The 23,123-nt window shown below is 42.9% G+C and overlaps 1 protein-coding gene across 7 annotated transcripts in view; it reads right to left on the bottom strand.

Annotated features, from left to right (window-relative positions):
• The window catches only part of LOC119726279 (signal peptide, CUB and EGF-like domain-containing protein 1), a 53,021-nt gene extending 31,694 nt beyond the window's left edge, over window positions 1-21,327 (bottom strand). For 4 of the 7 annotated variants that reach the window (XM_038197941.1, XM_038197932.1, XM_038197936.1 and 1 more), the window contains exons 1-2: window positions 19,101-21,327; window positions 14,669-15,310 (exon numbers count right to left, since the gene is read on the bottom strand). In XM_038197941.1, the coding sequence (XP_038053869.1) occupies window positions 14,669-15,310; window positions 19,101-19,251 (793 nt within the window). In that variant the 5' untranslated portion in view covers window positions 19,252-21,327. The remainder of the gene's footprint in view (window positions 1-14,668; window positions 15,311-19,100) is intronic. The other 3 variants (XM_038197923.1, XM_038197949.1, XM_038197967.1) reach the window with 1 other exon arrangement.
• Window positions 21,328-23,123: the final 1,796 nt, after the last annotated feature.

Raw genomic sequence — 23,123 nt, 5'->3', positions numbered from 1 at the left:
ACAAAAGCAGATCAATAATGAGCAGAAATTGTAGACAAACGATTTTGTTTTTCGCAAAATAACCGCTTTGAGAAGACAAACAAAATGAAGCTTCAAAATGACTGGTTGGCCCGGAGTAACCTTGACAGCCGCACGGTAGCAGCTTCTACAACACAGGAGCAATTGGCGCCTACTTAGTGCTTAGTCGTGATTCAATTATCTCAACCCTAAACCCAACAAGCCCCCGCTGGACGGACGAAAGAGAGAGAAAACGGTGTGCCAATGCCGGGCCTCGCGGCGGGACGAAAAAGGCCTACTTGCCCCGAGGGGGCGAAGCAAGAGAACAAACCCCACTGCGAAAGTGAGACGTTGCGGCTACACTGAAGTAAAAAATCGACAGGATCAGACGAGAGCCCGGGTATTTAACACTGCGTGAAGTAGGCGATAAGAGACATGAGAGAAAAAAGGAGCAGAAAAAAAAATACAACCAATATTGAGCATTTTTTTAGTTCAATAAGGCGCGACGAGACGATGTGTCTTACCGACGCCTTGATCGTTTGGGCCGTGGGGCTGCAGACGGCGTGAGCTGGCAGATTATCCCGCTTGCGTTTAATTACCGAATCGGGTTGATCAGTAATGATGCAATGGACGATCTTGATAGCACGTTAAAGCTTCGAGACGATGAAGAAATTTTTTTTATTGGGAAAAGAAATGGTGATAATTTGTTTCGAATTGTTTTAATTTCTTCAATTGTCTTCTCTAGGAATCAAAACTTGGTATGTGCAAAGAACGTACGAGTTGTGCTAAAAAAGACGTGACTACGTCATCATGTGATGTCATTGAATGTTTTTAAATACCTTACACTTTATGTGTTTTTTTAAGGTATTTCAATGTGTTACTAAGTGTGCTATGTAGAGAAACACTTCAACCAAATTCGAAATTCTTTTTAACAGATTTGGTAAAAAGTAATTAAGATGAGCGCAGTGAATTCGAGTAACGTCATCATGACGTTATGCTTGTGTATATTTCACATTAAAGGGCCCATGAAATGAATTTTACACTGCAGTAAATTAAGTAGCAATTATCCACTATGAGATATCCCATTTGTTTTGGTAAAAGTTTGCAAATTGCACCTGTTTAAACGTTTGAAATGTTTAACTGAGGGCGCTGTTGATGTGATGTCACTTTAGGAACACACCCTTCAGATTAGGGTTTTCCTCTTCAATTTGCAAACCCAACATTCTTTATTGAAAACATTGGTGCAAAACGTTTTCTCACTGTCTGACTGTCATATACTAAAACCATCAAAGCCAATTAAAGCAGAGAAGTAACCACAGCAAACCCCAAACATTCTGGTGACTTTTTATGTTGAAGCAGATGTGTAACTGAAGTTTCTGCCTGGAATGACATCACAGCTTTGCTCATGAATATGGAAATTTTCATTAGCATATACAAATAAAAAGACACCAAAAAACGCCCAAAATGGCAACATGAAGATTACAGTAAAGCTTAATGAAATACAAACATTTCAAGGATTGCATTTAAAAACTAGAAAGCACTCAAAGATCGCAAACATCCGCCAAGGCTAAACAATAATACCCCGTCATATTGTCTGTACACCCAAAAGAAATACTCCCATAAAAAGTGAAGAATCCGTAACAAAAATCCTGGATCCGGCCCAAGGACCACCCCTAAAAATGGTTTTCATGCAAATCCGCCCACAACTTTTTTTTAAGTTATCTTGTTCACAGACAAACCAACCAACCAACCAACCAACCAACAAACAAACAAACCGACGCCGATGAAAAGCACCTGGGCGGAGGTAAAAAAAAAAAAGGAGAAGATTGCATTACATGGGCCCTTTAATTTGTTGTACTTTTCGAGTCAAGTAGTAACAAATATCGGAGCCATGATGCTGAAATCTATAATTAAAAGCCTTGTGTTTTTCTCATGAACAGACACACAACTCTATAGTTTTTTCTTCTATCTTGAACAACTTTCGTTAATATTCTATAAATTAACCACTACCCACACCACCTGCATGGTATGAACAGTTATTTCCATCAACGTCGTCATTGTCTCCATGTCATTTTCTTGAAATTAACTTTTGTTGGTCATTGCCAGCCTTTGCCAAAATCTGAACATAGGCCGTTCAATTTCAATACCTTCAGACAAAGAATCAGTTCAAGGTACGATTGTCGATTTCGCTTCTTAACCCCAAGTATGACTTTTAATTCATAATTGTCTGAGACAGTTTACAAATTCCTATTGGTCGACAGCCCTTCACGTCGGTGGTTTAAACCGCCGGTAAAACACCGCTGCGTCTGCGCCATGATCGCGCAGTACGCGCCGCGTGCGCCAATTTCTATATAAGGATATTTTTTAGCATTACGCGCGAGGCACATACCATAGAGATGGCCAGAGGGGTGTTTCACAAAACATGAGGTTCGATTGTTGAACAAAATCGTTGTAAGTATGTGAATTTTGTAGTACGTTTAAAACAGGCTAGGGCCTGGACGCGGATAATGGCCCGAGCCGAACGTTACTAAAAAAAAAAAACAACGAGGATAGTTCCTGTCTTCAGCATCTTTCTTATATCAATTAACACTTAACAATCACAACGTTCTCGCTTTGTCTATCAGAAGAGTAAAAACAACAAATCCGTACAACATGTTAAACTCCATCCAACACCTCCGGAATCATATTGAATTTTGATGGAACCGTCATCGTCTTCTCTGATTTTTTTTTTGGTGGTGGTACCAGGTGGGTGGAGGATTTGCAAGATAGAAAAATAAACAAACCACCAGACGAAATTTGCCAGCAAAAAATATCATAACATAGTCTGATAAAATAACACAGCACCCACCAGACGATATTTCAGACAACAAACACATTGCAAATGCGATTGGCAAAGATGACTCAGTGGATATAACAAGATCAAGCACTCGGGAAAAGCATGCGTGGTATTAACACGTCTACCAAGATTAACCGGGAAAAAAGTCCGTGTCAATTTCATCTATACAGCCGACACTTGATCCAAGTCATAGATAGCCTAAATACATATTCACGAAAAGCACAACGGGGGATATCATCATAAAATACGCCTGGGGCTTTATGATTTTTATTTTCTGAAGAGGCCCCAACGATAATGCTATAATATAGCTAGGATAACAACAAGTGATGTTGCAGAGGCGGTTTCGCGGGGGAAAAAGACTGGATATGGATTCAGGGGGCGGGGCCCAGACGACTGAGCAACAACACGCTGTCTGCAGCGTGCGATTCTAGGGCAGGTGTAAGCAGCTCAAGACCGAGCCAGACTGACGCCTCGGTACAGACTACACGAGAAATAAACAGAAGAAATAGAACCCTGCGGTTCTAACTCTTTCCTCTCATCCACCCTTACCGTAATTTCTGACTTTGTCTTCAGACATTGCCGCAGTACATCCTCTCTTTGCCATCGATTGTTTTTCTAGGATTGACTAGAGAGGGTTTGGCAGATGTCTCGTATAGGTGTCTCTTGCTTGCCGGCTGCTTTGGGTTTTTTCCCCCTTCCCTCAAGTTCTTCAAAAAGCCGTGGCGACAATGATATAATAAGCATCGGTGATGACCAGACAAAAGCCTGAAAACCGAGAACTCCAACAACAAACGCAAGTGGTACAGGATATCTGTCGGATTTTGGTGTACTAAAAACGGACGGATCAACTAAAGTCACTAAGATGTAGGCCTACAAACTTGGCCACTTTGTTTTGGTGCAAGCTCGTAAAAAAGACAAATCTTCCTCTCTGTATTCTCTTCATTACGAAGAAGAAAGTGGAAATTGTAGTATACAAGGTGAAATATCCGAAGAAGTTGGAGCTGAAACACGGTGTCATAGCTTTGCCGAATTTTATTTCTAATTTGGTGCCTATCCCCAACCCTAACCCTAACCCTAACTCTAAACTGTAACTTAGCATTCGAATTTTACCCTAACCATAATCCTTACTCTGAACTTTAACTTAACATTCAAATTTTACCCTAATCCTAACCCAGACTCTAACCCTACCTGACATAGCTTTGTCGAAGTCCCAGCCCTATAAACACCTTTCCCAAAGTGTCATGAATTTGACATTTCCAAAACCCTATACCAAGTTAACCCTTACTCTTACCCTTACCCTAACCCTACACTCTAAAAACTGTGTTTAGCAATTAGACACAATTTTGCTATCACTTTGTAAATATGTTTAGGAGCTAAACATTATGTGTTCAATTCCTAAACATTAATGTTCAATTGCTAAACACTGTCCATCCTTACTCTAAACATGTTAAGTATTTAAACATGTTTACAAACTGATAGCAAGAAAGTGTTTAGAAAAGTATTTAATTGCTAAACACAGTTTTTGCAGTGTAACCTTTACCCTAACCCCGACTGGAACGCTAACCTAAACTTCAAGCCATTTTTAACCTCGTTTTCAAGCTTCAACATGCAATCAGACTTCAATTGAAGATCACAAACTTCAAAGAACAAACTACTCAATAGTTGAACGACTTAACAGAAAGGCATAACCACAGCCAGTGAAATTGCCTGAAAAAAACACCCAGATTTCAACGCAAGTTACACAATCAACTTCCTTGTTGTAACAATATAACCCCCCCCCCCCAAAAAAAAATAGAATGCTGGATCTATTAGGCAGTGATTTATTCAATCGACAAACGCCTGCGTGTCACGTCTACAAAACATCTCACAACCGAATAATTGACTGTCAACAGTTAGGACGCCAATTGGTCTTTTAACCAGACCAATCCAGACCACTTCATCAAATCAGTCTCCTCTCGAGGCGCGACTAAGACCCCTCCAAAAACTAAACTCGACACGCGCACTTCAGCAAACCAACTGCAGACGTCCGCTCACTTTGCATCTCGATAGTCAATAACACTGTGTTTTGGAGAGAGAGGCTCAATCCATACGGTTCCTGAGTTCAACGGAATGAATTCAATTTATTCGGTAAGAGAAACTTGTTATGGAGATGTGCATTGCTCCAAAATGTTTGTCCAGAATTTGATTTATACATTATGGTCTTCTCGTCTTTCCAGTTTACATTATAAAAAGTAATAACGATATCCTCTAGACTATTATTTCCTTGCCCTAAAGAGGATTTTCAAGCTGAATCGCGGTTGAAAACCAGAGTTGTAACGAGTCACTGATTTGTGTGACTCGCCTGAGTCGAGTCGAGTCATTTTGAAGAAGTGACTCGAGTCGAGCCGAGACACACTGTGTAGTTGAGTCGAGTCGAATCGAATGTTTAGTTCGAGTCAATTCGAGTCACAAATATTTGAACACTATAACAAATAAAGACAAGGGAGAAAATCATTTGTATCACTAACAGTTAACAAGAAGTGATAAATTTACTCGAGTCTTATTAGCCTTCGCTTGAGTCGAGTCGAGCCTTCTGATGAAAGACTCGAGTCGAGTGTCGAGTCACCAAAAATTGAGACTCCAGTCGAGTCGAGTTACCAAAAATTGTGACTCGAGTCGGACTCAAGTCGGGTCATTGACTCGCGTCATTACAAGTTACAACTCTGTTGAAAATTCTATCACTTGCAGAGTATATTTTTATCTGATTGTAAATTGTATTTTTAAACATTCTGTACATACTTTTAAAATTCATTGTGGTTTTAGCAATTATTATGTTACATAACCAAACAACAGGATCATTTCTCCTGTTTTTTTTTAAAGAGGGCGTGAACATTTCAGCATTCCTAACTCTTGTAGGGCGAATGGGTAACGTTTTTATGGCACCACATAGGACAGTTCTTGTCGCAAGCGTGGCCCTCGAAAGTTAAAAAGGGGCTCCAAAATAAAAACGAGCTGTCACCGAACAAATCGATTGTATTCTAACGGGACAAGCCAGCATTCCTCAGGTATTGTTGGTCGGTATTTTTTTTATTTTGTAACAGTCATTGATTGAATGACACCTGGCCGAAGTGATTTATCTTTCGGATGTGCACGCAGCGCAGCAATTCAGGGTCCGCAAGCTCATCGGCCTATCATGAGCATTAAAGGCTATCCAAGGCAATGCGTTTAACTTAAGTAGGAGACTTACTTTACCAACTCATTACTGTCTGTATAACGAGGCATTTGTGTTGGTAAGCTGATCCCGAGGGGGTGTATTATAAGCTACTAATCGACACCAACACTTTACCCTCTTTTGCGGGTCTCTGGCCCGATCAAGGACTTACAATTCCCGCTCGAACAATTATCCGAGGTAGATTTACCCCGCCTAATAGCCCGTGAGTACAACTCATTTGTCAACACGTAAACAACCTCAAAAAAATGAAGCAATAGCCTCGTTGTGTTCAGACCGATACGCCAGCGAACAATGCCCCGTGGTATCGCTCACCATCCCCCATCACAACCCTCTCGTTTCCCCGCTGCCCAAAACTTTTTAATTGCCTCGGACCCTGGGGCGCGCCATATTGTCTTTGCATTTTCCGCATGGTCGATTTTTCCCCACATTCTTCCACACTATTAATTTGACACATGTCAACAGCTTTCATCTTCACGAAATGAAACACCTTTCCTCGGAAAACCGCTAACGACCCTCAGTAAGTTTGTTTATAATTGCAACAGAAAAGGGTCGGTATAATTTAACACAGTGGACATTTGAAGAAAAGAAAAACACTTCAAGGGTCTTAGATTAGCTCACCCTGGAGGAAGATTCCGTGACTGACAATGCGAAGCGATCCTATTTAGGGAAGGAGACAGGGGCGAAGATCTTTTCCCAAACACTCGAATAAAGGATTACCCAAGTGTCTTGAATGGCCGTTCTCAGGACGTTCGCCCCGACTCAGTTAATAGGTTCTTAATAGTTCTTAATGGTCTCTGGGCTGCCAGCTAGCCGCTCCGGTAAATAAACCGTCCGGCGAAGGACGAAGTTTGCGAAGGAGCAAAAAGAACAAGTTTGAAGATGAGGTTGAATAAGACTACTAGGGTTTGATATCTATGGCAACACTGTGCGTTTGGAATCACACTGGTGCCGACCATTGTGCAATATGATAAATCTAAACACAAGACAATATTACATCTTCACAATGGGTACAGACAGTGGAAGCAATGTTCGAGAAAGCTAAACAAGCTGATTGTTCACACGGGAAATGGGAAACTGAATCCGTTATTGAATAGTTTCAGAACTCATCTTGGCAACACTAACAAGGCTAATCGCGCAATTTGTACAATTTAGCTGTAGAAATGTACATGAGCTTCTTTCTACCAGTTATCGATTACGGGTTTTATCGAAGTTACCAAAGCAGACATCTTGTGTACAAACGCCATCAGAGTCTTCCTTGCTTTTTTGGGGGTATGTCTGTTCGTCTGTCTTGTTGTCGGGTTGTTTGTTCGTATTGCTAAAACGATTTGTTTACGTATCCCTTGATCTCCATATTAGATTGTTTTTAATTCTTGTTGAACAGCAGTTGTAATATCAACTGTGTATTAATATATCAAATGTTATTAAAAAAAAAAAACACAACCTAAAATCCACTGACTGGAGTGACAAACCGCACGTAACAAAAGTGTAAAGATGATAAACTTTGACAGCTCTGACAATGTTCAATCGCCAACTCTGCAGGCAGTGTCGTTGTAACCGTTCCCAATTTTACAAGTTTTCCGTCACCGTCATTTTTTTTTTCTCGCGAAACAGCTTTCGAGTACGTGCTGCAGATCAGAGGCATTCCAAACAAACTGCTGGGAAGCAGAGTTAATGTCGTGATTACATTAACTCTCGGCTCGGAACAGTAGCCGAAGACCCAGGGAGTTTTGCACCAGGAACCGGCCGGCAATGCTTCCCCCGCACCGCCTCCGCGTGAAACTCATAGAATCATTCTCTTCGAACGGCTGGAAACTGTTATAAAAAAAAAACCAGCAGGGCTGAAAATACTGCCACTCTGACCACGATGTGATTTGATTGGATAGCGCAAGCACGTGATGTTGGTAACCAGGGGCGGGATCACGTGACCACTGTCGGGACAATCGAGCGAGTCTCACTTTGTATCATTGGTCCTGTAACTAAACGTACAGTACTCGTTTTGCAATGCTTTCCCAAGTGGGATAACTTGCATGTTACTCAATTTTAAAGCCACACTATAGGCTACAGGAAAAAGGAATATATTTTAAATCAGAAAGCACTACCGGCTCTGGAGTAATATTACTTTATTAGCTGAGAAGTTGGGCATGACGTTCTACCTTCAACTGACTTCTGACGGAATTCGAAATAACACCTTTAATTGAAGCTGATCTCACGAAACGAAGGTCAACAACGCATGACCAATAATACGGACAATTAGCGCCCTCTCTCGTTTGACTAGCGCAGTTCTTCGTATTTTTGTCACACTGACTTTTACTTCTATCGGAATCTGTTTTGAACAGTTGACGTTTGAAGTTAAGGTATAACTATAGGGCATGGGTGGGGTGTCTGGAACTACATGCAAATTGCAATCATGCAATATATCCCCTGTTCGAACATCTACACACTTGTTTTTTTTCAATACGGTTAAAACATGGAGGAATAGCAATACATCAACCATGGGTAAAGCACATACCCTGGTACTGGTATAGAGGTCGTTGCATCTATGTATTTAAGCTTATCGGTGCTGCCTATACGCGTTTACGTTTCATCGAATATCCGTTGAGACTCGAAGTGCAGTAAGTATCCTCGCAAAATCTTCATGTCGAGCTTAAAGTATGGGACATACGATAGATGTCCATGTACATGTAACAGTCACCTGCTAGTTGCCAGTGCTTACAGATGGTACCCGGTCCTCTCACATGCCCACAGGGGGTACATAACTGACTGTGTGCGCAGGTAATTGGCTAATTACCTGGCGATTAGTTGGTACCCATTTAATCGATGAACAGCACCTGTGCTGTCTCCGCCATCAGACGAGATTGATGATTGGCTGTTGGTTACCTTGGCAAACTTGCTGCTGGCTTCTAATTAATTGCCGTTATCTTGCTCCACCAAGAATTCGGATCTGAGCAATGACTACACACGATGGGCTCCTACAGGCTACAGTACATGTACATGTTAGACCATTCATGTCAACTTTTTAACTTCATAACATGTTGAGTAACGTCCTTATTATGACCTCAATCTCGCGCTGCCCGTTCTTCTTATTTCTCTAGCACCAGTGAAACAATTGGCCACATTGTCCACTGGACCTTGGCTCAGCTCCCGCCACCCTCGTGAATTTATGGCCCAATTTATTACCGTCTGAAGTAATCGCTCCTCTTTCCTTAACACCGAGCTGGAAATAAACTTCACGCCGGTAGTTCAAATAAACAAAACCCGACGGCGGGGGGAACATTTTAGCTCTCGAGGTAAAACTACACGGTCTATGGTTACTTCCTGTCTGCGAAAACAAAGAATTACCCAGTTCGAAGAACTTCCCCTGCGGTAGAAATTGAAGCATGTGAAAAAAAGGTCTTCCGAAGTGTTAAGCTGAGGAGCCGTTTGGTTGTCCGGGGATAAATCACAACCCTCTTATGCTGCAAATAAACACGATCTAGTTGCCGAGCTTGGAGGTCAAAAGGTTGTTGTGCAAGACATCAGAAACATACTCATTAACATCGCATTGGACAATGCATCCGTAACCTTCCATCACCCCCTCCCCTCCCGCCAGACCCCCCCCCCCCCGGCCTCCCCCCCCCCCCCTAAAAAAATCAACTTGGAAAAAAGGCAATGAAACAGTTTTGTGGCAATTGCGTAAAAATATCTGTTTAAAAGAATTCCAAGCTCTGAAGCGATTTCAAACATGTAAGATTGAGAAATGTATGCAAGTGGACCCACAAGTCCTTTATTGCGCTATGTAGAGGAGGGATCGTTTCTCGGACATAAAAACTGCTTTCACTACTGATACGGGTCGGTCATCTTTTGAGGGAAATATCACACTAAACTCTTTTGATTCATAAATAAAAACGATTCATACTCATAGAGAGTGAAAACTTGTGTTATGAAGCTTGAAATTTGATGTTTGTCTTGAATATCTTTGCAAGTTGTGGGTGTGTTTCAGATTTTGGGGGTAAATTTGCATGCTCCTCTGGAACTTTTATCTCCCAAAATACATCACTGACGGCAGGCCGGGGGGGGGGGGGGCTTTGCGGTTCGCGATGGTAAACCTCAGCATGCCAAAATATGGCGTGTACCTTCCTAGAAGTTTCATCACCTAAACTAAGTCCCGATGGTGGGTTGGTTGGTTTGTAACATTGATGAACGAGCAAATGGAAGATTGATGTCTTTACATTAATGGTGACAAGATCCAGAAACTTTTGGAGGGGGACCGCAACCCCCCAAAGCCTCTTGTGTCGCTATGTAACCTTGCACAGCTTAAACCCCAAGCACTGAGCTGTACAAATAAAACAAATCCGCGGCGAGAGGGGGTCATTTGGGGAAGTGTTGATGTTTTACGTCAGTCGTTCTCTCTCGCTGTGGGACTTTTAAAGACTCCTCAAGTAAGGTAGTTCACACCCGCTCCCCCAAAAATGTCTTCATTGGAATAGAATCAGGAATACTAGGAAAGTGAAAACCCCATCGGAGTCATTTGCAAATACCGGAAAGAACAGACTTTCTCGACTGTTTGGGAACGGGAAACAAGTGTGTGATTTTTTTGGTCTGGCATGATGTAGCCTACGTTAAAACGTAAAGGTATAATAACACAACATTTGCTTTTGCTGCAATATTCAGAAATGGTTGGATTTGGGTTTAGTATTTTAAAGCAAATAATTATTAGTTACATTGACCTGTTTAACGTGGTGTGTACGAAGATGCTTGAAAAACCAAGAGAAAAAAATGTTGTTCTTGTAGTCTGGTTCCCTGACTCTACTTCATACGAAACAACGCAATTTATAGAGGTAGGAGAATTGTCAGGTCAGGGAACCCGACTAGCTAGCTTGCACCCGTTCATGGATGTGCAAGCGATTGCAAACAAAATGCGGACTAACTAAATTTGGTAAATCGGGGCAGTATTGAATGATGGTCGGCCGACCATCGTTGGACATTGATACAATTCCTCTTTTCTGGAAAAGGACAGCACATCAGGTGCCATGATGTCACAGGATGCTTGAGACTATTATTCACTTACAGTCAAGTTAGGTATTTCATAAAAATTAGGTAGTTTTGTTTTTTGATGTTTGCACAATGTTGTATATTACCTGTTACAATTTGGGAGAAAATGAGCAGTTTGTCATATAACATTGGACAGAATCAGGTGATCTTGTAAAGAATCATGCGTGCCTCCTAACCGCTTAAAATCATTCAAGATTTAATCGTGACGAACACAATTTGAAGACATAAATGAGTTGGCATGTTTCACACTTTTCCCCCACAATTTCATCCAAGTTAAAATCAGAATAACGACAAAGAATATTACGGGACCAAGAATTTCTAGTACATGTATATTCTTTCTTCTATGGTTCAAAATACTGAAAAACAGGGTACAATTACATGAGTATTATCATTATGATAATAGTCATGTAAGTTTACCCTGTTTTTCACAAATTTCAGTATTTTGAACCATAGAAGAAAGAATATGATTGGTATAGTTTGAAATTGAATGTTGATGGTGGAACACTGTTAACAAGTGTTGCAAAAATAGTATAAATTTGCATGGAACGTTCGACATGAAATCTGAAGCATGAAACCAATTTATTTCGGCCCAGATATCCAAGAGCGACTGACACTGACTGAAGTTGTACCCTAATGGTTTTCCAGCCGCCACTTGCCGGACTAATCAAATCTGTCCCGGCCCCTCACATGAAAAAGTTTGACGTGACACGGAGCTCCGGTGGATGTTTGCTCAGTGCCCGCCGAGCGGGCCGGGGCACCCAACCCGGGGTACCTCGCCGTCGCAGCGGGACCGCCTAAATCGCTTCCCGTGCCTCCACCGACCACAATCAGCTAAAATGACAGGCCCAACACCCGCCAAATTCCACACGTCAGAATCTATTGGCGAGGGGCTAAAGTACTCATGTACTTCATTCTAGAGAACTCTAGTTTTGGGTGAGGGGCTTCTGAGTGTTTAGTTTTCTCCGTCCAGCGCCCCAGTGTGCATGACAATCCCGGCCAGGCAAAACTGGCAACCAGAGACGTGGAATGGAAGTTTGCATGGCTCAGGAGTCAGGACAATTCAGGAAAGCAAACATTGCCGGAAGCGTGTGTGGAAAAGGAAATTACCACTTCGGAGTTCTGAGGTGTTGAGAGCTACGACAAGTGCTTAAAGAAACCGAGAAAAGGCAAAATGGTTCCATCACTTCCATGCAGTGATGCAGACTAAGGAGGGAGGTACAAATTAAAAACGAAAACATCAAGCAAAGAATAGGACGATGAAGTTAAAACTTCTCAATTTTCCTGATTTCAATTTCGATAGACGCAAATTACCTACGTTTCCCCGCCCTAGGTGACCCCATTAGTTAAAGGTTGGACCCGGTCACTGTCAGTGAAATTTGGACTGCTATGAAATCTTGCCTCTTTCACCTTATAATGACTCTGACGTTCACACGTGACCTGTCACTGTCCTGATTATCTTCATTTAGGCATGCGCAATACAACCAAGGAGTCCGTATTTCATAATATGTAAAGTCCAATTGTTTACACTACACCAGCTTCACCGATGAATGACCACGTAGGCCTACACAGAAAGATCGGAAAAGTCCTGTCAGATTTTTTTTTTTTTTTTAAAGGCCATAACAAATTGTGTCATTAACATAATGCAAGCCCTGCTCCATTAGGTAAGATAATAGTCAGCAAAGTTTTATGATCAACAGAGGGCGCCCTAAGTGATATTTCATCTCACCTGGGACCTCGCTTAATCATTGTTTTTAATGAAACTGATTTTGAAACGTTGATGTATGGCATTGGTGCAAAAACTGGTAATGTTCCTTAGGTGCTGATTGCCCCTGCACGACCCGTAGAGGGCGCCTTTAATACACACCCAACAAGGGCCAACAGCAATATCTTGACCTGATCTTTTCCTGGTTCCCAGGTGCCATCAGGTTTATTCAGCAATCGACGGGTACCAGGGTAGTCACACTTTAGCAAATGTCACCACAAAAGAACACAGAATTACAAAAGGCGCAAACAACTGCATAAACATATGTGGGACACATGCATGTGAACTTCACAAAATGTTATTAATGTTTCACAACAATATGAGTTCTGCTGATGTCAAAAGAGGGCGCCGTTCAAGACATTGGCAAGGCGATTTGGCTCACGAGCTGCCATCGTTGAGCTCTATAGACCCTACTCACTGATATGGGTATTGCGTGTAGCTACTTGCCACAGTGATCTGGGATACATGTACTTACACTGGGTAGTATGTAGACTTGGAACGGCTGGGTGACATTTGGGTTCAGGCATTATACTGCTGAACTTGAACCCTCGCTTCGAGTGGGTTGGACTGGGTTCAGCCTGGGATCAGACATTACGAGTGAACTTGAACTCTGGAGTCAAATGGGTTGCACTGGGTTCGCCTGGGATACGAGTGAACTTGTACTCTGGAGTCAAATGGGTTACACTGGGATAGGCCTGATTACGAAGCGAACTTGAACCTTTGCTTTGAAAGGGTTGGTGGGTTGGGTAAATTGGGTTCAACAGGAGTTTAAGCCACAAAAAAACCCACACATCCGCCACACAAGAGTGCAAAGTTATGGACAGCAGAAGCGAAACTGAAAAAAACCCATATTGTCCTGAAAGAAGTGTACAATTATAAAAAAAAAAAACCCTTTAAGCTCAATCATGTTTTACAGTAGGCCGCATGCAGCAAACGTTTATACCGACTACATTATTTCCATCTTTTTTTTGATTACATGAAAATTGCAGATTGTTGATTCGGTTATCATCCTCCATCCACAAATTTCAGAGAGGATGTACTATTGTGCACAGAAATTTGGGATACAGGTTAAGCTATGTAAGCCATATTTTTTTAAGGAAATATACCCAGCTTTGGGGTATACGCCCATGCTTAAAGTTACCACACTCACCATCTTCGTAACAACCGCAATCGTGGACCCCCAGTGTCCCTAATCCTCATTCCATTGTTTGTACTTAAACTTTTTAGCAACAGCTCTCATTGGTTTTGTACACGAATTTCAATCGTGGACGTTCGGTCAATCGTGGAGGTATTATTTGTGCCCTAACCCTTTTGTCCTTCGTCCACGATTGCCAGTGTTTTCATACTGACATATGCCCCCCCCCCCCGGCCCCAAGTAATGGCGCAGTCATTGTTAGGCCATCAGCCTCGGTCCAAAATGTTGGCCACGGTATCAAATGAGGGGAATAATTGTCATAGCGATTTTTGGCAAGGTATATACACCTCCAGAGTTGGAAAATATGTGATAGCATTGCAACGGTGGCAGCTTTTTGGGTGTTAATGCCCTTTTTTTCCAAATTGTCCATCAAAATGCTTGTTACTACTCTAGGGGCGGTATACCTTGCGCATGCGCACTATAATCATTTATGCCCTGATTTGATACTGACTAAACCCCCAGGCCGATGGCCTATGGGCAGGTAAAGCAACTCCGTGATGTGGCTGACACAATGCTTCAGCCACTGGGAGTATTCAGAGGCCTTTTCACACTACCTCCGTTTCGAACCGTGTTGAAACCTACCCGGATCCGTGTTTGTGAAGTGATTTTGTGCCGGGAGTTGTTGGGAGAACTTACCTTTAGTTTTGACCATCATGATGGTAGCTGAGCACAGACCCGTTCCGTTCCGCAGATTGGTCGCTGGTACTCGGTTAAATCCCGCGTAGATCAGATAATCCACCTGCCCGTACAAGGCAGTCTGGCCTGATAACGTGTACAGGTGCCGGCTCTCTATCGATCCCCGGATTGAGCCGTGATTGTTCCACCGGAGCCGCTCATCTGAGATCTCCAGGACCAGAGTGGTACCAACCGAGACCACGTCATCGACCACGCGGAGCAGCAGCCCGCCATTAATGGTCGCTACCGTGTGGCCCGGCAGGGCGTTACTGTACACCCGCATCTGTCGGTTCAGTATCTGCGTCTCGGCCATGTTACTGCTCCCTTCCCCGTCCCCACCGAACCCATCCCCGCTGGCCGAGTCCGAGATATCCAAGGTCCAGTCTCTCGGCTCCTGCTCATATTCCAGTACAATCCTGGCCACTTTGTACGGTCCGGAGAAGTCCAAGAGCGCCACGGCTTGTCCGTCACACCTCCCCGTAGCCGACGGCGTCGGTGTCACCAGAAACCTGGTATATTCCGTCTCGCCCTCCACTAACCCAGTCCGTAAATCCACGTAGGTGCTCAGTCGTTTCAGAGATGTGAAGCCCAGGTCACTGCATACTAATCAACGACACAAAGAAAATAAGAACAATTTGTTGTTTTTCTCAACATTTTCATTGACTGCGATTTGGCCAACTCCCTGTTACAATCTGTAGGCCTATATTGTGCATTTCTTTCTTTGAAGAGTTTGTAGTCTTGGTCCAACACTGGTTTGAATTTTTATCCCCCTATTTTGCAGCCAGTCCCGTAACGCGGTTAAGTTGCCGCGGCGGGCGAGGTCTCTATCAACAAGATGAATCAAATCCAGTGCTGGCAATATTGGCAGCGCTACCCAGGAAATTTCGAGCATACCCCACGCGCGTGCAATACAGCGCGCGTGAGGTATACTCGGAATTTCCTGGGTAGCGCTGCCAATATTGCCAAGACTGGATTGGATTCATCTTGTTAATGGCGACCTGGCTTGTCACAGACCAGCCGTAGAATGGGAACCAAATCCAAATCCAGTTTTGGATTAAGACTAGTAGGGAGTTTGTGAAAATAGAGATGCCCACTCTAAATAGGATTGCAAGCTTGTACGGTATTTCTAACAAAATTTGATGAGAGTCTATTTACTTTGCAAGAGCGTGTAGAGGGATCCTTTTGTTTTGAAAATGTTGACTTACTTCAACACTAACTCAATAGGGGTCATCATCTTTGGAGGGAAACATCCCCACAGGTCATCGAATTACACCAACAATTGAACAGAACGAGAAAGATGGTACATCAAGCTTTGATTTGATGTGCGTCTACAGTTTAACACTCTTGAGATTTGAGTATTTCCCCCAATTTGATTTGAGGGCATTAGACACTGGTGGCAATAGCAATACTGGTCTGTGCCATACAGAGACGGCAGATTATTTCTCACTTTGTATTTTCAACGTGTCATCACGGCGACGTAAACCATCGCGAGCATCGAGTTCAGAGTTCACGGATTCTCCGAGAATTATCTCGGTCGCTGCGAGCTTGGATGGACCTTTATGGCTCATTTTGCATTGCGAATAATTTTCAATCTGCACTTTAGTATTTACTGCGTGTTCGTGTTATGCAAGAGCGCATTAGCATCACGCCCAACGGTTGCACCAAGGAGGAATGTCTAAGAAATTCGTCAAGATTTTTAGCTGCGGGTACGGGTAGCAGCTCAACAAATCATCATGTCTCTCCGTCAGTAATATGGTTAGTTAGTTAGTTAGTAACAAACGTTGACATTGCTCCAACTTATTTGGACCGATTTCAACCAAATTTGGTCAAAAGTATCAGTAGCCCAGCCCCAACATGTCACATGACCAAACTGGGTTCCAAGGTCATGAGAGGGTCACTGGGGTCGAAAACTTGATTTTTCCTTAAAATCAAAACACTACTCCTTCCAGAAATTACATGGCACAATCACGTGACTCATGCATGAACACTAATTCGTTGGCCTGCACAGCTTCCGAGATCCGATCATGGAGGTAGAATCCGATAGAGCTTGTTTTCACATAGGGCGCCCTCCGTCCCCTCAATTTTGACAAGAGTGCAAAAGTTAAAACCAAATGATCACAGTCACACTTTATGTCCTTTTGTTAAAATTAATTTTGATCTTTTAGTTACTGATACATGCAATTTTATGGGGACCCAAAATATCTACAAGCAAGTGAAACGATTTTTGTTCTTGTGGACCAAGTCGCTGTCACACAGCTGTGTGACGAACCCACTATACCCGCACATTAATCACCAATTTCCACCACATCACTTCCAATATAAATAACAAACATTCCCTTCGGTCCATTAAAGCTGTTAAATTTAACACATTCCTCCATGAGTTGTATTCGAAAGCAAGAAGGGAGGCGGGGGGGGGGGGGGGAGGGAAGAAATGCCCTCTGGGTGTTGAAAGATGACGCCAGTATTCTATTGTTGTAAGCGCACGCACGTAATTAAAAACGCAAATAATTGCCATTGTGTGGGCGCTGTTGTTTGTTTATTACCGTCATAATCGTTGGCTCTGATCTTTTCCCCCCCATGCCTGTGGCTGAAGCATGTGAAATTCATTTAACTTCGTCGGGCCCGGAGTGACTTACGAAACCCGGTCGTTCCGCTCCAGTGCACAAAGCCCTGGCCAAGTGTTTATTTTTACGCAGCCGCCATAATTGGTTGGGCTGATTGAGGCAACGACTTTGCGGACGTTATTATCAAGGTCCAAATTGAAGGAAGAAGGGGAGTTGATCCGAAAGGCAAACTGATGAAAAAAAGTGACGGAGGAAACACCTCCGGTTGGGAAATAATTTCATTAAAACCGCCAAACATCGTGGCCATGTTAGTCATCACTTTTGAACCCTGTCCAATTTGCGTGTAGCCGCATGAATTGCATGTTTAAAAGCCAAAATGAATCGGGTCAATTATATTTCCAAGGTTGGGATCATTTATTTGTGTCATTTCTTGACACACATGTTGTGATCGTTTTAGCTTATTCTTAACGTGACTTGCCTTATGTAAACTGCAAAGGCTTATCGGCATAACATGACAACTGAACTTACTGAAGTTATTAAAGACTGATAAGTCATGTAAACTGAGCATTTCTCAAATACAAAAATGCGCAAAATGTCTAGTATTAAAACCTGCTTTCATGTGATTGTGAACATGGAGGAACGTACATGTATTTATTTATTACTCAATGATGTGAAGAACTAGGTGCATTTTATTGTTGTCAAGTTTTGTTTTTGAAAGTGAATAATTTGGCCTGACAATTTTCAGACAGCCTGCACTTGCTTTCGTTGTTGTTGTTGTTGTTGTTGTTGTTTTACTACATTTGTAAAATAATAAATAGCAAAATAATTCAAATTAAAAAAAAATAGACAAGTGGGCCTGACAATGATCTTAACAATGTCTGCTTCAGACGCTCTTGAGTCTGAAGGTCTTGTTAAGATCGGAACGTCTTATTTTTGTTGATTTCAATTGTACAGTTTCAGGTCAATGCAGTCAAAGCAGTTTGCATTAGTTTTTCTCATTTTCATAAAAAAAATACTTGTCAAAGTTTATTTGTTTAGCTTCTCTGAACATGAATATTCAACTAGAGAACCAAATGAAAGTGTATCTTATAGTACATCAATATGCATTTTTTTTCTAAGTACATGTAAATGTTAATTCAGCAAATAAAATGTTCCAATCTCGGGGGGAAATTAGCAACAGTTTCTATGCTGTAGTGTCTCAATTTGTTTCTTCCCACGAGTGAAGCATTTCATGCATTTCAGGAAGTTCGCTAGCATGCAGGAATATCTCGAACGGCCGGGCGCTAAACAACCGAATCCCCGGGGACACAATGGCCGCGATGCTTCCCCGTCGTATAAACTCCCCTCACACACACCACAACCCCAACTTGGCAGCCCAACACCAAATTAGCGACAAGATGGAGCGAGTATTTATTTATCTTCCTCTTATTACTAGTGGTTAGTTCCTGTATTATTCCAGCCGGCCCAGGCTTTTACCCGTACCACACATTCCAGGCTTGTAAGTCTCTCTTGACAAGCAGCCTGTCAGTGCCGGGTCAAACGCACATTTATTATTTATTTAAAAGTCGCAATCGCAGGCACCACGCACTTGGTGGAACTTTACACTGTGAAATACATAAAGCACACGTGCCCACTAAAGCCAAGTAAACACACAGGCAATGAGGCTTTTGCAACGCACGTTTTTGGCGCTCTTTCATTTTTTTTTTTTTTTTTTACAACAGTTGTACATGAAAACTTCGGATTTTTTTCTCAAGAACATTGACCGAGTTTTTACAGGCCTCCTTCGTGAGTAAGGAATGTACTGATTGTTGACCATTAAATGTACTTACCAAGCAGGAGTGTAGCCACCAAAAATGCCCGATAACCGACCATTTTGAGAATCAACTCGGTAATTTTGTCGGTCATGGACTCCGGCCGTGCGTGTTTTGGCGTAGACCCACGGTTAGTTCGCCCGTCTCTGAGTGCGCAAACCACGCTCATCCAATTTTGTTGGTCAGGGGGTACGCTCGCCTAGTTTTTCAAGGCTGTCCCAACTCGACGCAGTTTATTACAGCTCAAATTGTGTCCCGAAAGCGCATTGTTTATTTGACTTTCCATTCACCGTGTTATTGCTCCATCGTGTCCATCCAAGCATCGTTTTTGTTTTATTGGTAACTAGTTTATTCGGCACTCGTGGCGATAATTCGTGGAGGCGAGACGGCTGACCATGGATTGAGGACGGGGGTTTTCTTGGTTGTCCCGTGAGGCCAAAATGGTGGGTTATAAGATATCAACCCCTCCCTGAATAGTTCATCTGTCATCGTGAAGACATCGTGCAGGCGTCGTTGTGTCGTCATCCATATAAGGCGTCATATCATGTACACTCTCTTGACGCGTACGATCATTCTCCACAACATCTCCACTTCTATCTTTTGAGAGTGATTGAAAACAAAGAGAACACCACAAAATTTCTTTCGCAGAATCCTTCCTGCCACACGGCTGACCACAACCCAAGCCAGAGTGCTGAAGAAATTCAAGCAACTCCGGTGAAGGGAAAAAAAAACTTCCGGTTTTTTTTTGAGGGGGTGACGACTTGAAGGGTGGAAGAAAGGATGTGGGAGTTGTCATTCAGGGAGCCCCAAACCGAGTTGTCATGCCGAGGGCCTAATCTCCGTGAACACGGCACCCGGGGAGCTGATCAATTTTCGACCGGGCTCCAAGCTGCCAATCACGGGGGAAGTAGGGTCGACTTTTCCTGGTGCTAGCCAGTAGAGTAGGATGGGAGCTTAGGGTCTAATATCTTGTGACAGGTTGAAGACAGGAGGGACATGGTGTGGCTCCGACCGCAGTAATCCTGACAGGGCGACGATGTTGGGCGCTGTCATATTTCATTTGGCTAATTTCTCCTCCAATTCCATTTTTTTTATATTTCTTGTCATCTACGATTGTCTTGTACTCTTCCTACATCCACGACTATAACAGCAGCGAAGCTTCATCCACCGTGTCAGTCAGAGTAAGTGACCGCTCAAGTCTCGTACTAGATCTCCGGAAGGGTTGATTCTCGATCTCCCAAATAACTAAGCTCAAGGCAGTACTCACCAAAAATACTTTGAAGAGTTACACAATCGACCACGCCAATCAGTCTTTAAAAAAACCGATCAAAAGTCGAAGGTTCTTTCACCCTTATTCCTTCGTTAATGGAAGCAGGGTCGCACCAATCATTCCTGGACCTCGCATGTTAAAAATATAAAGAGAGAAAAAGACTTTCAGCGCGAGTCAACGGAAATGCAGTCATTAAGAGTAAATATTTAGACAAGAACCGTACGGTCTTTTCAGGCGGCCGGAGAAAATCCCTGAATACACCAGGCCAGATTTGGAGCTAATCCCGGCACTGTTTGGTCGGTATACACACGCTGTATAGGTTGGTACTTTTTTATTTTGTAGATCCCCTTTTTCTGGAGGGTGCCAACATGGGGCTTGTTAGGGGCGGGCTACGTTGCCAACCAGTGTGCACTATACACTCGAACTAATTACCGCCCCAAAACGCGCAGTGACAATCGCCTTGCCAAAATGGCCCCGTAAACATGTCAAGCATCCACAAATGCCGTTAAATATGTTTATATTACCGAGCGGTTGTTTATTTGATCGTACCAACGACTCGCGGCATCGCCAAGGGGGTGGCCCTGCAACCAGGATAAATCCAGTCAAAGTTTAGACAATCGACACGCAGTCCTGCAGCACAAATCTGCTCCTTTATGATTAAATCTCCATCACTATATGCTTTCCCGGCTTCTGAGACGGTCTTATTTAAAACAAAACAGGCGTGATTACCAAAAAATAGGTTAATAATAGCGATAAAAGGAGACCAGTTGGTTTTGATATATCGCTGTCTTCGTCCAGAGAGAAACCAGAACATCAGTGTCGTGAAAGCGGTTTATAAATAAACTGTTGCTGGCGAGGGGTGACTATACACACGACTCGCAGTCTCGGTATTTTGTACACAAACGTTATGGTTAACCAGCTGGATTTAGTGCCAAATCTAACCGAGCCTCACCGTCATGACTGTATCACAGGAAGTTCTTCGCATCTGTACGGTATTCTGAGTGCTACCCTTTTTATCTTAATTCGGGGGACCTTAATATAACTTCCGGTTTACATCATGCCTCGCTTCCCCGGGCCCTGCACTATGTCTTGAGTTTCCTGATCGGATTCCACGAAATAAAATTAATGACAGAATTTTGCCCTTCAAAAAGTGAAGGGGAAAAAACAGTACTGCGTGTTTTTGGCTCATAAATTGCAATTCATTCGGTAGAGGTCATCGATCGTTGTTCATGACACAGCGACTTCGTTTTCTTCGTCATTCTGTATGAGAAATCTTGATCACAACAAAGTGTGTTTAAAGAGGCGGTCTTGTCATCGATTTGCCTGGGACAAGTGATACTACAGTGCGCCCTCCTGCGCCTTAAAAGTCAGAGAGGCTGAGACGAGGTCGTGTTAGCTGGATGCATTTGCTTTTGTTTATATTTTGGAAAAAAGAAACATCTCGAAGTGTTTTTGTACCTAACAATTCAACAAACTCACTCTACAATCGACGAGGTAATGTCATGCCCAGTAAAATGACCTTCATTCGTGCAATTTAATTAAACACCACAGTCTTAACCTAAGACTGACGTCACGCTTTGTTTACAAGTGCGCTTTCCTATGAGAGCTCGGTGGATTTCGTCCCAATTGGCCCTCAAAGGAAAGCGCACATTGTAAACAAAGCGTGACGTCATTATGTCTTAGGTCTCTTGAGGATGTCATCCTTCAACAACGTATCTGACGTGTTTAATCTAAAACGGGGAAAATCGGCTCTGATTTCTTTACTATGGGCCTGAATCAAAAGTCACGTGCTTAACGAATAACGATTAGGCCTATAGCGCCCCCTAGACACATGACATCACGTTTATAAGCCGGATTTCCAGAACGGTGACACAATGGACCGATCCAGTAAGCCCCGCCCACTGCGCACTGGGCAAATTAACACGTGCTCCTCTCCCAATGCCACACTGCATTTTCCTGCCGCGCGCATCATAGTACGCGCGTGCACGCTTGTCGGACTTTTGTGCACGCACGTCGGACATAAATCACGGCTGTGATTGGTCAGAACACCATGGGGCGGTGCTTACTGGATCGGTCCATTGTATTTACAATATGTAGCAGTGTTGTAGTCCAGTCCATCACAAGTCCTTTCACAAGCTCATAAAGCCAGTCACAAGTTACTGGATGAACAATGACAAAGGAATGCTTTTGTAACAGTTTATTTGAATAGATCGTGACTTGACTTGAGACTTGTTGTAATGGCTCTTGCAGCAATTAACCTCGTCCCCAGGGTGTCGAGCAGTACTTGCCCACTACTACCTGCTCTCTCACCCTGGTATTGGATCATTTGCATGCGTAAGATTTTTGAACACGCCGTATGCAAATGAGGAATGGTCTGGTGCCTGTATGTGCGTTAAATTTGCGTTTGTTTTTGTATGCGGTGTCGGGGTAAAAACAACATCAATTCGTCACGCCGTGAGTTATGAAAACACGATTTTTTGGGAAGTTAAAATGTTACAATCTGGCCCGCCAATATGCAGTATCACATTTCATATTAATATGAGCAAACTGGAAAGAAAGGGAGTACATGTATTATTGAGAAGGCGTGGACGTTTTAATTACAATGATCGTGAAAACACGTCACGTAATGCACGTTGGAAATAACAACACCAACTACACGATATAAATCTATTATTAGCAAATTGCGGAATCGAATCAGGATGCAGGAAGAAAGTTTCCTATCCAGGGCTTACTATTGGAAACGAGGTTGGAAATAAAGTAAGCACTGGGGA

Source organism: Patiria miniata, unplaced genomic scaffold (genome assembly GCF_015706575.1).
Source record: "Patiria miniata isolate m_02_andy unplaced genomic scaffold, ASM1570657v1 HiC_scaffold_1, whole genome shotgun sequence".
Lineage (NCBI taxonomy): Eukaryota > Metazoa > Echinodermata > Asteroidea > Valvatida > Asterinidae > Patiria > Patiria miniata.
Note: the sequence above shows the minus strand (reverse complement) of the source record. Positions and strands in the feature narration are given on the sequence as shown.